Here is a 17,889-nt window from a genome sequence, read left to right as displayed (position 1 = left end):
TGTGTCCGAGTACTCGGCAGTAAGTCGGACTCTTTCCAGGTGAGGGTTGGCCTTCGCCAGGGCTGCGCTTTGTCACCTATCCTGTTTGTGATATTCATGGACAGGATATCGAGGCGTAGTCATGGCGAGGAGGGGCTGCGGTTCGGGGGATGTTGGGATCTCGTCTCTGCTTTTTGCGGATGATGTGGTCCTGATGGCATCATCGGTCCGTGACCTTCAGCTCTCACTGGATCGGTTCGCAGCCGAGTGCGAAGCGGTTGGGATGAGGATTAGCACCTCTAAATCTGTGGCCATGGTTCTCAGCAGGAAACCGGTGGAGTGCCAACTCCAGGTAGGGAATGAGTCCTTACCCCAAGTGAAGGAGTTCAAGTACCTCGGGGTCTTGTTCACGAGTGAGGGGAGACTGGAGCAGGAGATTGGCCGGAGAATCTGAGCAGCGGGGGCGGTGTTGCACTGGCTTTACCGCACTGTTGTGGCGAAGGGAGAGCTGAGCCGTAAGGCAAAGCTCTCGATCTACCGGTCGATTTTCGCTCCTACCCTCACCTATGGTCATGAAGGCTGGGTCATGACCGACAGAACGAGATCGCGGGTACAAGCGGCCGAAATGGGTTTCCTCAGGCAGGTGGCTGGTGTCTCCCTTAGAGATAGGGTGAGAAGCTCGGCCATCCGCGAGGAGCTCAGAGTAGAGCTGCTGCTCCTTTGCGTTGAAAGGAGCCAGTTGAGGTGGTTTGCCTCCCGGACACCTCCCTAGGGAGGTGTTCCAGGCACGTCCAGCTGGGAGGAGGCCTCGGGGAAGACCCAGGACTAGGTGGAGAGATTATATCTCCACACTGGCCTGGGAACGCCTCGGGATCCCCCAGTCAGAGCTGGTTAATGTGGCTCGGGAAAGAGAAGTTTGGGGTTCCCTGCTGGAGCTGCTCCCCCCGCGACCTGATCCCGGATAAGCGGATGAAGATGGATGGATGTTGTAATAACCGCTCATTATCAAACCGTCTAAACACAAATCTGATCTGAGCACTTGTTAATAATAGTGTTGACAGTCAGCCTCAATGTTTAGCACATCAAATAAGGTTTGCCTGCTGGCTTCCTCCATTTTGGAAACTGAAACCCAATCATTGGTGTTTTAAGTACTTCGGCAGCCTTGGCTCTCATGTCTATGCAAAGCAGCTTCAACAGGTTATATTAGGTGTGTTCTAGGGATGAAACGATTACCGGTTTAATGGTAAACCATGGCAAAATTCCCGACGGTTATTTTTACCGTACACATTTTAATTTCCATGATAACTGGTACGGTTAACCGCGCTATTATAATCTCACGGCAAACACTGTCCAGCATCTCTCTGAAGTCCGGTTGTATTTTAGTTTTTATGATTGGCTGAGGGAAACTTGATTGAAGAAAATAACCATGTAGTGAATGCAGGGTGAGTTAACTTATGGCTTTGGTTTGTCTGTCTGACTTGCTAACAGCGTGTAAACTGAAGCTCTCAGTGTTGCTGCTCTTGTAAAAACACTACACGTTGTTCTGTTGCTGTGTGCGTCTTGTGTCGGCAGAGTCTATTCGTCCACTGCACATGATAACACGTTCCGCAGTTTAGTAAACCAACCAGCATATCTAGAAACGCTACAGACTCCTCTGTATTTATGTCAGTTTTTGGGCTCATTGCAGTTACTATCACTGTCTTCTAAAGACTTATTTGTTTTAATGTAATTGTCCACAGGGTCATTGTATTACCTATATAATATAAAATCTTGATAATGCACACTTTGATTTTCATGTTTACAAAAGGTATTTGCTGTTATTTTATTTTTTATGCAAACAAAATGGCAATTGTATTAGTAGTTTTCAATATAAAACTTGTTGAAATGGTTTCAGTGTGTGTATCAGTACATTTTAATATTTTTTGGCACATTTTTACAATACCGTGATAATACTGATAACCATGATAATTTTGGTCACTATAATCATGAAATGAAATGTTCATACCATTTCATCCCTAGTGTGTTCAAGCCATCACAGAGACATTTTATTCAATCTTGTATGACCATTTGCTACATGGACTGCCTATGAGACTCGTCTTGCTCAGAAGTTTTCACCTCTTTACTTTATTTCTAGTCTTTTTCCACTTAATGTGTGGATATAACTGTTTAACTTCTAAATGTTATTTAAATATTTATTTAGACTAAAGAAATGACAAAAAGAATATAAAGATACAAGTCAAAAGTTTTTATATATTTTCCGGTCAAAATGTGTGTTGTGTTATAGAAATAAAAAATACAAGCAAAAATTGCAAAAAATATCACTGATATTTTTTCTATTTTAAATATGCTACAACTACAATTTCAGTAATAAAAATACCATTATTTAATTGAACAGACAAGCTATGGCTCAAGAATCCATGAAACACAAAATGTAACAGAATGCTGTAACAAAATAGACATCCCTGTTCTCCATTTCAGAGCTGTTCATACCGTTCATATTGTATACTGTATATACTGTATACCAAATCCACCTACCTCAGTACATAATACCTGCACATAATACTTATTTATTCCAGCATTCTTTGCACTATGCTCCATCGTGCTTTGTACATGTGTACATGTATGCGTGTATGTGTATGTGCACCTGTATATCTCATCCACTTCTGACATGTACATAATAATAATAATAATAATAATTTATTCCTGCATCCTTTGCACTCTGCTCATTGCACTATTGTCTCAATCTGTCTATTAGGGCTGTCCCTGAATAAGGATTTACATAGTCGAATCAGAATCGTCAAGTCCTCCCTATTGTCGAATCATGTGTTTTTGTGCACAGCGATTGCGAGCCCAAGGGGGGGAGAATAACACACGGTAGCTCCGCTTTAATCTTGAGAAGCTGCAGAGCTGCAGTCTCTATTCATTCAACTTACACTGTAAATTTCCAGCTAAACTGAGGCTTTATTGTTGACCCTTCTCGCTCTCTCGCTCTCTCTCGCGCTCTCTCGCTCTTGCGCGGGCCATTCACCGGTCTTTTGCATAGTCTATGTCTATTTCAAGCAGCCAGCTATTTAAATCTATATAAAACTATACAATATTCTTTTTGTGGTTAATTAACGGTGCTAAATTATCCAAAAGTCCTGCGAGGTGTGGACAACTCCGTACAACACCAGTGAAGCTGGGGCTCCGTCTCTTCAGCAAGTGTTCCTCTTCTGCCCCTTCACACATACACACTACGCCTACACATGCGCACTGACAGCCCAGGGTTAGGGTTACAATTTTGGATTTATTCACACACTTTAATAACATTTATTGAATTTTTTTTCTTTTTACATGTTTATTTACAGCATTAAACATTGAAATGTATATTGTAATAGGCTGTATATTAACTAATTGGGAGAAAACTGGTAGTTTTATGTAAAATCAGACGTTGAGCACCCTCATATCACCAAAATAGCATGATCCTTGTTTTGCTGCGAAGCTTTGACTGAGATTGACAGTCTAATCAGGCTCTGCCCATCGAAGCATCGATCGACTATTTGGGGTCAGCAAATCGTGCCTAAGATTTCAAGTTATTGGACTTTTTGGCCATTTCTCACTTAGGTGCTGCTAAACATTGAACCTTTAAATGATAAACATTAAAACAAGTGTGTAGAAACAGTGGAATGAGCTTTAAAGCTTAGTAAGTCCAGCTGTCTGAAGCATGATCACTGGGATATTCTTGATAGTTGAAGTGGTCAAGTAGGAAAATGTGCGGGGGAAAAGAAGGATAGATTACACTAAGGAGGAATCGCACCTCTGCGTTGTATAGTCATGAATAAAGTACTCTTAAAGAAGACATAGTGACTGAACTGCTGACTTTTAGCGATTAGCAGCTCGTGTTCTTTACATGCCTCTTTTTGTTGATGTAGAAATAATTAATTTGGAGGCTGGTAGGCAGAAGGTGGTGGAGAGAGCAAACGATGTGAGGAATCTGTCACCACTCCTAGGCTCTGCTCTGTGGGATATAAATGTACCTCGTCCCCTTTGCCAGCAGTGACCGAGTGTCTGTCAAGCTTGTCCAACTCGATCATTATCCTTACTGATAAGTGGGATGTCATAACCCGCATGGCCTTGGTTTGGTGTTATGTTCTACCGTGATCATGAATCTGGGCTAGGTATTTGTAAAAATACATTGTGAATTCCGTTCAACCTTTAATGCTTCTCTTTGTCAGATTGTGAGTTCACCATATCACAGGTTGGCAAACCTGGGTGGTTTCTGGTTTTGGTGTATTTATTATTTTTATCTTCGTTCATGGCATTTTGTGTATTTGTTGTATATTTTCGGTGAGAGGCATTTTGTCTTTCACGTTCGCAAACAAATCTGTAACAACACATTTAAATCCATTCTCTACTGAGTCGCCCATTTACTTTATCTGGATGCACAGTGCGTCCATGTTAGTGGTCACTGCTGGTTTACCTGCTCAAAGAGAACAGGAAAAGACAGATGTATGCAAATGATGCCCTTACATGCAGCAGGATCCGCAGCGGTAACAGTCTCATAAATGTCAGGAACAGTCAGTCTTTTAGAGGCAGTAAAGGATGTTTAGGTGCATGATGTTGAATAGATGGTTTATAGTTTAATGTTGAACTAAGCACCCTGAGGTAACCTTCCAATTATGCTATGCCAATAGGATGAAGTGCACAGTGAAATGTTGCCACATATTTGTCAGATATAGAAGTGCAGTAGTTATTGTCTCACCTGTCATGGAACAAAAGTTGTATTGTAAAAAGAAGGCTAGCCTCGTCCTTTAAAAACAGCTCTGTCTACCATGTATTCCCTGTTGGAGTAGAGGAAAAGTGCAGTCCTTCATAGACAACAAGGATTGCCACAGTGTTGGTGGTTGAGCACATAGTGCAGATGCTTAATGTTGCCTTAGGATGAATCCACATGTTTGTGCAACCATGCAGTTTGTTACTTAACAGTAATGTGGTCAAATGAGTCAACTACTAAAACAAATATAAGCACTTCTGACCTGCTGTATGAAAATACAAAGTATAATGTAGTCATGCGTTGTCTTTGATTAACTGTCAGTTTGACGGTCAGTAATCCACCATGAGCATAATTTATGCAGGCAATGCAGCACACCTGGTGAGGAGGGGCGTAATTATGTCCCACATGCAAAGAGAATTGATGGATTCTGCTCTGGTTCAACACGGCACCTCAGGGGTTAAGTCCGATACAGCAGTTTACACTGCAGATGGATGTTTCGCTAGTACAGAGGAGTCCCATGCTGTAGCGGAACTGCAGATCCCACACAGATTGCTGCCAAGCTGGAGGGGATTTGCTTCGATCCCACAAGCGTGTAAGGAGAGAGTTGGAGGGGAGGCATACATTTTGAAGGAAGATGTTGGGAGAGGACACAGACCTGTGCAGGGCAGAGGAAGCGTTAGGGTGTAGCTGCTGTGTGTGTTTCATCACCCCTCACCTGTGGTTGTAATTTTGGTGGTTCCAGAGCTAAGGAAAGAGAAAGGAAAGGAAGGTGGGGGCGAGTCCCTCCCAGCACTGGTGCGGTTATGCACTGAGGCTGCTGATGTGTGTCTGCAGGAATCTCCTGCTGGATTTACTGAGGGAGTAGCTGGAGAGTAGAGACGCTTTTGTCTGTGTCCTCTGTGGAGACCAGGATGGACTGATGTAAGTGGCTCTGATCTTCTTTGCATTCAGTTTGAGGGAATGAGGTGGAAGTCTGTTTTACTGTAGCCTTAAAACAATGCATGTATGTGTCTTTTGTGGTTGTAATTGTTGGTAATTAAGTATTATATCGGAGCTAATAGGTTTCATGTCTTGACCTTCTTATCACATGTGCATTGCTGCATCTTTCCCGCTATCTCCCCCCATTAGAGATCCACAGTACAGTGTCTAACCATATTGTATGTGCAGAGTGTCACTTATCTCTCAAGGGACCCTGACTGGTGCTAAGGCATAGGCCCTCATTAGCATGAACATGTTCTCTGAGACAGTGGAGTTTTAGCAGTTGTCAGCACTACCCAGCACATCGTTTTCAATTCCTGGAGTGATCAATCATCGTATTCTACTTGTTTGCTGCTTCACTGCCAGCAACCACAGTGGAGTGCGATCCTGTTGTTGTTTTCTGTCTGTGGCCGCAGTGCAACTTGGACAGTGTCCTGAAAGCATCCTTGTTTGGATTTAGCAGTTTGTTCATTGCTGGCAAGCTCGTCTTTGTGTCAGTGCCGTTCCTGGTTTGATTTAACGATTGTAAGGGAAATGAGAGATGTTTCTTTTCCTGCTGGAGATTGAATCTCATTTGGCTTTATTGCTGCTCTTATTATTTGGGGACCCATCTGTAGTTGGACTGTGGAAGCTCATTTGAGTCCTAAATAAGGATGCTCTAGGGGGGAAATGGTGTCTTGTCTCAAACTGATACTAGAAATAGAATTTATAAAAAAAAAAAAAAAAAAGAAGAAAAGAATGCAGGAATGAATGTTTTTCTGTATCCTTTAATGCATTATACCATTATCATGCACTTAAAGACTAATTTTCCTGAGTTGGTTGTGTTTCAGCTAATCAGCACAATTATCAGCTATATTCATTACTAAAACATTAAGCATCCTTTATTGTAATACTGGTTTAAATAGCCACATTTTCACCGCACTGGCACTGTAAAGGCTTTATGGAAATGATCTACCTCTCTGATAGACAAATCCAGCGAAATGGGGACTAGAGAGAAAGTGTATTTTCTATGCTGTATTGCATTGTTTGTTTCAGTCAATCCCTGGCATTTAATATAACAAGAGGTTATTAAATGTTCTCCAGTGTTCATGCTGCAAGTTTCTCTTAAATCACTCTGTTGCAGCATCACAACGGCAGAATTAATGAGAGCTATTTTTAGCTACTCTTGTCCCAGAGCGGTCAAAATTGAATACGGTTCTGCCTCAGCCCTTAACCATACTACAGCACAAAATCTTTTCTCTTAGTCAGAGAATTGAACACCATATTGCCTCAGTTCCCTCTTTAAAAGAAATATGATTTTGTTTTTCTGCTGAATAAAGAGTTGGGGAGCCAGCACTCTTTAATTTTAATGATACTCCAAAGTGAATACAAAATTAAACACCGTCTTAGCTTCCCTCTGTGTGGGTCGTGTAAGGTTAGTACTGTGATGACTCCTTGTATATTAAGGATTTTTTTGCCCAAATGGAGATATTCTGCTTTGCGACATGTATGGCTTTATGGAACCTGTATCACAAGGCAGTGGGCTACACCAGTTAGAGAATTCACATTTCAGGTGGAGGGGTTGGCAGTTTTCTGTTTTTGTGGTGACTACAGTACAAAATCTGGAAAGGGAAGAAAGAGGGCAGAGATGAGAGGCTTGGCTTGCAGTGCAACCCCAAAGATCAGCTCCTTTTACTGTTTTTCCAGCCAAATTGATATTTGGAATTGAAAAAAAACTGCCAGAAGACAGGTACCCTGCCAAAGTGACTGGTAGACTTGCCAACAGTGGCCAAACTTTGCTAGTATGATTCAGATGGCGCTGCCAGGTCACACGAGTACTTGTTTTTGTCATTGCTCCTTTTGTAGTTCACTGGCTTTTTATATATATATATATATATATATATATGAGTTTAATTTTTGGCTACAATGTCTACCTCAAAGATCAGCAATGTTGGCCATATTTGTACACTGTTACTTGCAAATACTGAATTGGAGTTGAAAGTCAATTACTCAGTCAATCAACAGATTCATTTTTTAAGCAAAACTATTCACTATTTACGGCTTTTCAAATATGAATATTTTTCAGTTATTATATTCAGCTATGATGGAAAATCTGTTTGTGTTTTTTGAACTGTTGGTTGGACAGTATGTCAACTTGGGCTCTGGAAAATTGTGATGGATCTACCAGTTATTTTCGTGATTAATTGTTTGGTCTATGAAATGTAAGCAAATACTAATAAAGAGCCCTTTGAGATGTCTTCAGTTAAAACTGTAGTTACTTGTCAGTCATTTGATCAGTCGAGAGAAAATGAATCTGCAACTATTTTGATAGTTGATGATTGAATTGTTTTAAGCCATTTTTAAGCAAAAATACAAATAATTATCTGGTTGCAGCGTCTTCAATGTGAGTGTTTGCTTGTTTTGTCTATTTTTATATAATTGAAAACTGAAAATCTCTGGGTTTGGACAAAACAATACATTCGATGAGGTCAACAAGGACTGTGGTGGAAGCAGCAAGTTGTTGACATTAATGTTCAAAACATCATTTACAATAAATGAATAATCAATCAAAATAGTATCTGATTACATTTCTGTTGATCGACTAAATGAATAATTGTTTCTACTCTGGAAAATAACCATTAGCTGCTGCCCTGAATTGGAGATATGCAGAACCACAGTGGGCTTATTGAATAATTGCGTCGTTACCATTTGTGTATTGACTCCACACGGTCCATTTTGACCGCAGCTATCCTGTCCTTTCTCAGCTCAGCTGTGTGATCCATCTGTGTTGTAGTCCATCTGTGTTGTAGTGCTGGCTCCCAAGTTGCCTGGTTGTAATCCCCCAAGCATGACCCAACCAACGCGGTGTGTCTCCGCTGTGGAGCAGGCTGCCAGCCCTGGCTCTGGCTTGTGGAAGCTTCTGTTGGCACCAGTTGTTTGTGGCCATAAAGGGCGTGCACAACAGACTCATCAGTCACTAGATGCTGAAGCGACTTTAGTACATAGGACCAACACAAAGTTGACTCAAGCGATGAGACACTGTTTTCTTTTCATTCTTTAATGTTTACGTGACTTTTGAGAGTAGCATCTTGGGCTCTGATGTTGGCTTGGTTGTGAGACTAAATACAAAATCTTTAATTCCTTTAAAGAACGGCACTTCTGAGGATGAAGATTTTCTCTCTCAATTAATTCAGCTGTGTCTCTTTTAAACCTCCCACAGTTGGGAAGAACCTTCAGACACGGCCTGAAAATGTCAGGCCACTTGAACAACACCACACTGTTCCCCCCTCTGTTACCAGAGCAACAAGCTCTGCAGGAGGAGAAAGCAAAATTACATCCCTTTAAAGTGAAAGGTGGGGGGGAGAAGGAGAAGGAGGGTGGGAGAGGATGAGATGCACACTGCAGGACCTTGCTGAATCTGTTTTGCACCCCTCCCCCCACCCCCCCTGTAAATTCCATTTTACATTCCTCCTGTTTCACACCATTTGGGATTTTACATACCATTAATTTTTATGGTCATTTATTTGTATTGGAGCAGACACATTAAGCATTCTCTAATCATATTTTCCAGTCAACAAAATCACATTTTTCACAACCCCGCTGCAGCACAGGGCCTAAACATTATACACGTGTGTGAGTGTGTGCGCGCATGTTTGTGTTATGCTGCGTAAATGCCTGTAAAAAATTTCTCAAAGTAGGAATATCAACTGGAAACAAGTGCCTCCTCCTGTATCTTTGCAGTTTAGTGGCAAACGTAAATGTCAGTTTTTTACATCAGTGTTTCCACAGGTGCTGATCAAGAAGAGACGGGCATAAATCCTCCTCTCCAAAGAGCAAAGTTTTCAGTGAGAATTCATGCCTCCTTTTTTCAGCAGTCTTGTTAATATTCAGATGTCTTTTTCTCTCACTCAAGTGCGAGTGTATTCAGTGTAAAAGGCCACGGGGGGAGTTCCCCTGTTCAAACTTTTGTTCACCCTCCTTGTGCGAGTCCCACCATAAGCTGCTTGAGGAGTCTGTGACTGTTGCTGCCAAGCTGAGAACGTCTGGGGCCACTTGTGGCCACTTATTTAGCTGCCTGTATTCCCAGACACTAGGTAACGTTTGGCACTTGGCTGACAGATTACGACTGACATAAGGACGATGTGTTGAAGGAAGCCTGGGTGGTAAAACGGTAAACAGGACGGCAGCAAAGACAGTCAGCTAAATTGCTACCTCAGACTCTGCTTTTCTATCATACAAAAACAAAAAGGACCTAATTTCCTTTAAAATTGAGAAGTTTGTTTTGTACTTTTTAATTTTTTTGCCTGAACATTTAAGCATCATTATCACTTTTGGGAACTTGATAGCAGTACCATTAGCAGGTTGTCTTGCTGACGTGGCGCATATTAATCTTCAGAATGAATCAGGAGTGACACTCGATAGATGTCAGCTGAGGGTCCATGCGCTGGAACTGATGCTGCTTTTAATGCACGATTCGTCTCACTTCGCTCATGTGCCATCACACTTAAATGTGCCGCAACATGAGATCGGTCTTCCCAATGAGTTCTCTGCCTAAGTGGCTGTGCTGTAAGTGTTGGAGGTGTCAAAGAAATTACCAGCAAAGCAGGAGGGAAATGTGTGACAGTCTCACCTATTAAGGTCAAAAACCTAGGATCACTTTACATGACAAATGGGGGTTATTGCATTAGATGCTGTGATGTGGGTTGTAATTTGCCCCAAAGGGAATGGACCTAAGACTATTTTATATGCAGTCATTGAATGTCTAATGTGTCGTGAGATTGTGGTGGAGGTGAAGTGGTATAGAACAAGAGATAAGATAAGAAGTGAGCAGTGGGGCACAGCGGACAGTGCCGACCTAACAGCTGCAGGAGTCGACCTTCATCTTATCCTCTCTGGTTGTTAATGTGACGGAGGGTGTGTTTTAATTTCAAAGACTGAATGTCAGTGAGGCCTTGTTGTATCCAGCAGGGTTTTTATCATTGCATTCAAAGCACTGTAAACATGGGACGTCATACCTCATACTACTACTATAAAGGGGAGTATTTTGACAGTGTGTGTGGTCTGCTTGGCAATGTGTGAGTGTACTACAAATAAAACCAAGCAAATAAGTGTAAAACTTGAAACAAACTCATTAACCTGCTTGGTGCAGCCCTGTGTGTGTGTGTGTGTGTGTGTGTGTGTGTGTGTGTGTGTATACTGGCTGTGACAGTTTGCAATCTTATTACATTTTGTGAGGAGCCCAGAAACACTGTGACTGCTTCCTTTTAATAGAAACTCTTAGCCTAATAGCGGGAATGAAGTGGAAATATGCTTCAGTCAAATACTATTGTCTTTCAAAATGTGTATGGTGATGTTTGTACTTTTTTGGAAGAGCTTGGTTTTGTATTCTGTTCTTAACATCCTTTTAGGTTAAATTCACAGTTCCGGTGTAAACCTGCTGTGTACGTCTGTTTCAGGAGAAAGCTGGATTGAACACTGAAAACTTTTTACCCTTGAAATCATTATTTTTGCATGGTCTGTGAGTTATTGTTTTCTTGACAGCAGAAAAAGGTTTTAGACTTAGGGTAAGTGTTAAATCGATTGAGAATGATTTGCAGCTGTAGCGAAGATGTTAAATGACTTTGACCAAGGGCGTTTGGTGTTTTACCCAAGGAAACTTTGGCAGGACACATGACTTTCTTGTTGACTGAATCTGTTTGTGTCCCTTTTTGTCATAAGACGATGAGGCCGGCAGGATGTCCTGTTGCCTTGTTCTGACTATTTGGATTTAAACTTGGTTAGATCTCTTGCGTTAATCACATTATACTGTATCTCTCTCTTCCAGAGTGCAGCAATGGAGGAGACTGTAATTTGGGAACAGCACACAGTAACACTACACAGGGTAGGTATCTGTCATCCTCTCTCTGATGCTCCGCTACAACTTGTCCTAGTACCAGTATCCCTCTACCCTGCTTGTTTTGCTGTCTTTGCTTCCATCCTCCATCCCTGCATTTTACCCCACCTATTTTCAGGATGCCATCATGTAGGAAGTGTGCTCAGTGTGTACACAGTTGCAGGTGCAACAGACAAAACAGAGCATTATTACAGAGCTTTTCTTCTGCAGGATTCTCTAAATAACCTCCTCAAAACTGCAGTTTGTGCGTGTTTTTACAAACAAGCTACACAGAAGAAGCCAACTCGCTTCAGCTATGCTTGCTGGCAATGGAAAAAGATACTACTCTAATTTTATATGTCTGTTGAGAACAGAAGCAACAATGTATGACTAATGTATGTTTTGTAATAATGTATATTAGGTTTATGAAACTGTCTGAACAAACTGGTCGAATGGCATATGTATAAGCAGGTGATAATTAATTTGTCAGCCCTATCTATCTCTGTCCAGACCTTTTTATTTTATGTTGGGTATTTTGGTCCATGCAGACAGGTTAATCAACATCCTAATCTATGCTTCTCTGTGTGCAGGCACCAGGGTTTGGCTTCGGGATAGCCATATCAGGAGGTCGGGATAACCCTCATTTTCAGAGCGGCGAGACTTCCATTGTCATCTCGGATGTACTGAAAGGAGGCCCAGCGGAAGGCCTACTGCAGTAAGATTTAGTTCCATTATTGGCAGCTGGGTCAGATTTCTAGTTATTAGTATTAAATTACCCCGCCTGCTACAGAAAGACTCCAACATGTCTGTTATCTCTGTGTCCCCTCTCCAGGGAAAATGACAGAGTCGTTATGGTCAATGCTGTCTCCATGGACAATGTGGAGCACGCGTATGCAGTCCAGCAGCTTCGTAAAAGTGGGAAAATTGCCAAAATTGTGAGTGTCAACATCCCATTATGAATCCTAGTAGAAAACTTAAGTATTTTTTGGATCCAGGTTTTGAGTATCAAGGGAGTGATTGATTCATCTTACTGTAACTCCGGCTGATCTCATATCTTATTTCCTTTGGCCAGACAATCAGACGGAAGAGGAAGGTGCATGTCCCCATGGGCCGCCTAGGGGAGAGGGAAACGATGTCGGAGCATGACGAGGAGGAGGACAGCTATGATGAAGAGATATACGAGACACGGAGTGGACGCAGCGGCGCTTACAGTGGTGTGGGCGGGGCCATGGGCAGGCGCAGCGGGCGGAGCAGCGGGCGAAGGGACAGAGAACGTGAACGCAGCGGCTCGCGGGAGAGGAGTCTCTCCCCGCGCTCAGACCGCCGCTCACACAACCTGCCCCCACGTCCGGCCAAGGTCACACTTGTCAAATCCCGTAAAAATGAAGGTGAGGCTCACAAAGTCGGGGATAAAAAAGGAGGGTGGAAAGAAAGTTTCTTTCTGTGGTAATTGAGGAAAGCACCTGCCATTTTATTTACCCTGCTGTTACCAACAGCCAGAATTTTAGAAGACAATAAGCCACCGAGATCAGCATTGGTCAACTGCCAGAGTCAACAAAACTTGCCAGCCACAGCAAAATCCAAGTTAACTCAAGTAAATCTAAGTAAAAGAGCAATTAATCTTCTTTAATCAGTACTGTTAATCCCAGTGGGAGCAGCGGCTTGACAGCAAAGTGCGGTCAGTGTGGTGTGGTCACGTGAACTCTGTGCTAACATCGTTTTTGTTGCTGTCGTTCACTTTGTAAGCAGAATATGGCCTGCGCCTGGCCAGCCACATCTTTGTCAAGGACATTTCCCCTGAGAGCCTGGCAGCCAGGGACGGCAACATCCAGGAAGGGGATGTTGTACTGAAGGTGAGGGACAGGGTGAGGGAGGGAGGGAGACAAGAAGCCTGGTGAATATTTGATATGTAAATATCATAAAATATTAAACAAAAAGGAAAATAATGAGAATGTAGCGTTATTTTCTTTTTTCTACTTTTGCTTTGATGGAGATAGAGAGAAGAATTGATACTGTGCTGGGCTTACTCACTGTTCTGCTGTACTAACCCCTGTGTTTTTTACCCAAATGTTGCAGAACAGCACTTACAGCTTGATCTCTTTGAATGTATCTCAGTTCTGTCACATTTTGGGGAAAAGTAGCTCTGTGTGCACAACAGGTGCTTTTAGAACTACAACTATTCTGAATCAATCATTCTGCACATCCAGCCTTCCCACACATGCCATGTGACGTTCTCTGAATGCCAGCACTTAAGAAATTAAATGTTAATCAAATGATTATAGGAAAGCATTGTCAAAATGGTACAAGTTAATACTGTACTGCCTATTCTGAAGCGTGGCTGTGTGTAATTGTTCCTTGTTAGACTGCCTCTCATAGCTTTACAAATTGATTTCACCCTGACAAACATAATCAGTGTTGCAGTTAAATTGCATCTGATCTTGTGCCTTCAAGATAATGCATTTGAAGCCTAAACTTATCATATGACATTTAATAGAAACAACAACATCTTTATTCGATTTTTCTTCTTTTGAATTGAAATGATCTGGATGTTCTTTGTCATGTCATGCTAGTAGCTTCTGTTTCTGATTCTCTCAGATCAATGGCACAGTGACAGAGAACCTCTCCCTAATAGATGCCAAGAAGCTGATAGAAAGGTCAAAGGGCAAGCTAAAAATGGTTGTTCAGAGGGACGACAGGGCGACCCTGCTGAACATCCCTGACCTGGATGACAGCATTGCTTCAGCCAACGCCTCCGACAGAGACGGTGAGAGAAGTGTTAAGTGTTGGATTCAGTTGAAATGGGGCGCAGCTTAAAAGCCAAATTTGTCAGCGTTTATTTGAGACTGCAGTCATTGAACAGTGGGTCTTGATCTTGATCAGACATTTCAGATATCCATTCTATGGCATCCGACCATTCCAATCGATCGCATGACAGACATCGTAGCAGCCGCTCCCGCTCTCCAGACAGACGATCTGAGCCCTCGGATCACTCCAGACACTCGCCCCCACAAATCAGCAATGGCAGGTACAGATTGTTCATCCAAAAAGTAATGTTTTAGGCTTTTAGCTGCTATGAAAGAAACACAACAAGTGTAAAATTTAATTCTTTGTCATTTTCATGTGGATTAATTCAGTTTTGTTTCTTTATTTCTGCTGCTTTCTCTCCAGTTGATTTAAGCACCAACAATAATGCAGATTCCAACCAAAAAAATAAACATCCACTGGAAAATACACGTCTCAGTGTAGAGCTCATATTATTTAACCCCAAACTCAACAGAAACACAGTAGTGGCCAGTTACCACCAACCAATACAAACAGGATTAGATTAACTTAAACAACCATGTCTGTGATTGAAAAGGAATTGTTTTACATAAAATTAAGGAAGAGCTGAAACTAATCAATTACCCCATCAACAGAAAAATAATCTGGTAATCAACTAATTGTTTAAGTAATCTTTCAAGCATAGATGTGATACATCTTTTCCAGCTTTTGCTATTTTTTTGTAGTCTTATTTGATATTAAACTGATTATTTTTGGGTTGGAGATTTTTTGTTTGTCTTTGGTTTTGGAAAACGAGCAATTTCACAACATCACCGTAGGCTTTTAGAAATTGTGATGGGCACTGTTTACTATCTTCTTATGGTTTTTGTTTGGTAGAAAAATTAATCGCGAAAGTTATCGGGATCAATAGTTAAAATGATGTTAATTTCGGCCCTGTATTAATATTAAAACAGCTGCTATGTTACTGATCTTGTCATAATATCTGTGCTTCTATCTTTCAGTTTGTTAAGACAGGCTTGTTTGTTTTTGTTTTTTTGGTTGTGAAGGACTTTCGATTTTATGTTTGGGTTAATACCAGCCATCAGCCCATTCAGCACTTCTTTGACTGTAATCTTGTGTGAAGGTACCTCATTAATTCTTCATTTAAACTCAATAGAGCACCAAAGTTGTTGCCCTTTCACTCTGCTTATTGACCCAAGAAAAAATAAAAGTAAACTGTTAAACTGCAAAAGAGTCAATCTTGGTCAAAATTAGGGTTGAGAACCGGGTCAAAACTTTGTTCTGGTTTTTGTTCAGTGCTCAACCTATATTACTGTGTGTCCTCTGCCATTTTGAACAAAGTATTTTGATACATTTGTCTCAGAAACTGCAAAATTATATAATGTGGCAACTGGAAAAGTGTTATACATGATCTCGTACACCAAACGCAGGAAAACTGCAGTAGCAAAAAGCAGCAGTGCTGTTCACTGTTAATTAGATGTGTCTGCCCTTTTTATTCCCTTTATACTTCAACAGCTGGAGAATACCGTAAGTTTGACACCATTACCCCACATGAATAGTTACTTAAAGTAGTGGTAGTGAGATCCTGAATAGATTTAATGTAGTTTAATAGACAAGTATGTCTAGTTTTAGGTCTTAGGACTTTTGCAAACAACTCTAAACTAATCTTTGTAATAGAGAAATTGTGAATTTGTGTCAGTGTTTTGTCTAACAACAAATTATTACCTTATGGAACATTGCTGAAGTGGCATTATACTCAGTGACACGTCTTGTTTTGACTTGAGATGACAGAGTCCTGTGAAAGTGTCACAGGATCCCTGTGCCCCTTGAATGTTTTGGTGGGCAAACTCCCATGTTTGGCTCAAGTACAAAATGGATGCAACATTGAAGGAACAAAAGGCCGTCACCAACTATCAGTGCCAGCTGTCTTCCCTTTTACATGTGGCTGAGCTATGATCTTTCTCTCTTTATGTGGATGCTTGGCTTGATTATGCTGTCTTTTTCATTTTTGAAGAGATTATATTTTTTTGAAATATTCACAGTTTTGTATGTTTAAGAGGCAAAAAGAAAAATGTGTAATAATTTACTTATGACCCATCTAGGTTAGGCTTAAGTAATTAATTTACGAACTTATTTTAATTAACAGGAAGGAGATGCTGGGATAGGGTGTTATTGTTTATCTGAATCTGATCTGTGACCTGTGACCTTTTCAGGAAGTTGGCAGTTAAAAGCAGGGCCTCCCCTAGGATAGGCTGAAAAAGACATTTGTTCCTCCTGTTCAAACTGGGTTTTTTTATGGTTACTTGGTCACTCAGCCTGTGAATAAAGCTGTGTTTTGCCAGTAAACTTGTGCCAGTGAGCAGCCATGTGACCATGAGTTTGGAGCTAGAGCCATAAACCAGTGCCACTGGGCAGCCTGATTTGCTTACTTCTGTTCCCTTTTGATTTCTCATTTAAAACACATCGGGAATATCGGCAGGGAAATTCTGTCATTACAACTATCTGACACGTAATTGGCCAGGGTCACAGTGTATCACAGCTTAACTGTTTTAAAACTGGCATCGAAGTCAAACCTTTGCTGGGCTAAAGCCAGAGCCACACAGTGAAATTCACATAGAGGACAGTATCCACTCTGACACCTCAGATAAGCTGCTCTAAAAATAGAGCACAAAAGAGTGGAAAGACAAAGTGGTGACCTTCAGGACCAAGATGCAGCCTCAGACTCAGTTTCTTTCACGTGTTTTTCTTTTTTCATCCAGTGTGTGTGTCCCCTGCAGTCAGGAGGATGTTTCATACTGTCTACGCTTTGTATTGAGTGGTGTATGGCCTTGGTATTGTTGCGTGTAGTCAAGATGTTGTAAACTTAAAGCTCTCCAGTTGCCTCCAAGCTCTACATCTCCATAATACACTATTTATAATCTCATGTATTCCTTTTCTAAAGATAAATCGTACAAGAGCATCTATTTTTGTCTGCAGTCACAGAAGTCGTGACGACGAACGTATCTCGAAGCCGTCTTCAACACCAGCGAAGCTAGGAGAGGAACTTCCTCTGCCCAAACCGAAGGAGTCGGCTATTGCTAGAGAGGAGAAGCAGCTCCCACCACTCCCAGGTCAGTGATATAACAATCAGCCATTAAACCAGATCACTGTGCAAGACATTTTATTTGTCAATCATAAGGTTACACATAGACATGTATGCACACCCATAATTTGTGTCTTTGTATTCATACCTGTGAGCAAAGAACACATGCTAGCTTGGGTTTCCCTGTCCATCATAAGCAGTAGAACATTAAATGACTTAATGATAGTAAAATTAAATCTTGTTTGAACCAGTAATTTTTGCCCTTTTTAAAAGCACAACTACCAAAAAGTTAGATCCAGACGCCTGCTGAGCCTGGCTGAGTTTGCCTGGAGCCAAGTGAAAATAAACCGTATGAGTTGATCGAGTCTGACGTTCCTCTCCAGCCTGCAGCACCATGCTGTCTTTCTTTTTGACCTCCCTGCTCAGGACTCTGTGTGTGTGTGTGTGTGTGTGTGTGTGTGTGTG

At 41.5% G+C, this 17,889-nt stretch overlaps 1 protein-coding gene across 1 annotated transcript in view; it reads left to right on the top strand.

Moving 5' to 3' along the window:
• The window catches only part of tjp1b (tight junction protein 1b), a 49,303-nt gene that overhangs the window by 16,449 nt on the left and 14,965 nt on the right, over window positions 1–17,889 (top strand). Inside the window, exons 2-9 of the mRNA XM_046038311.1 lie at window positions 11,514–11,570; window positions 12,152–12,276; window positions 12,394–12,496; window positions 12,634–12,949; window positions 13,311–13,414; window positions 14,157–14,325; window positions 14,442–14,586; window positions 17,319–17,452. Of these exons, the coding sequence (XP_045894267.1) occupies window positions 11,523–11,570; window positions 12,152–12,276; window positions 12,394–12,496; window positions 12,634–12,949; window positions 13,311–13,414; window positions 14,157–14,325; window positions 14,442–14,586; window positions 17,319–17,452 (1,144 nt within the window). The 5' untranslated portion in view covers window positions 11,514–11,522. The remainder of the gene's footprint in view (window positions 1–11,513; window positions 11,571–12,151; window positions 12,277–12,393; window positions 12,497–12,633; window positions 12,950–13,310; window positions 13,415–14,156; window positions 14,326–14,441; window positions 14,587–17,318; window positions 17,453–17,889) is intronic.

This window comes from Micropterus dolomieu, linkage group LG22 (genome assembly GCF_021292245.1).
Source record: "Micropterus dolomieu isolate WLL.071019.BEF.003 ecotype Adirondacks linkage group LG22, ASM2129224v1, whole genome shotgun sequence".
In the NCBI taxonomy this organism is placed as follows: Eukaryota; Metazoa; Chordata; class Actinopteri; order Centrarchiformes; family Centrarchidae; genus Micropterus; species Micropterus dolomieu.
This window is presented reverse-complemented; position numbering and strand designations above follow the sequence as displayed.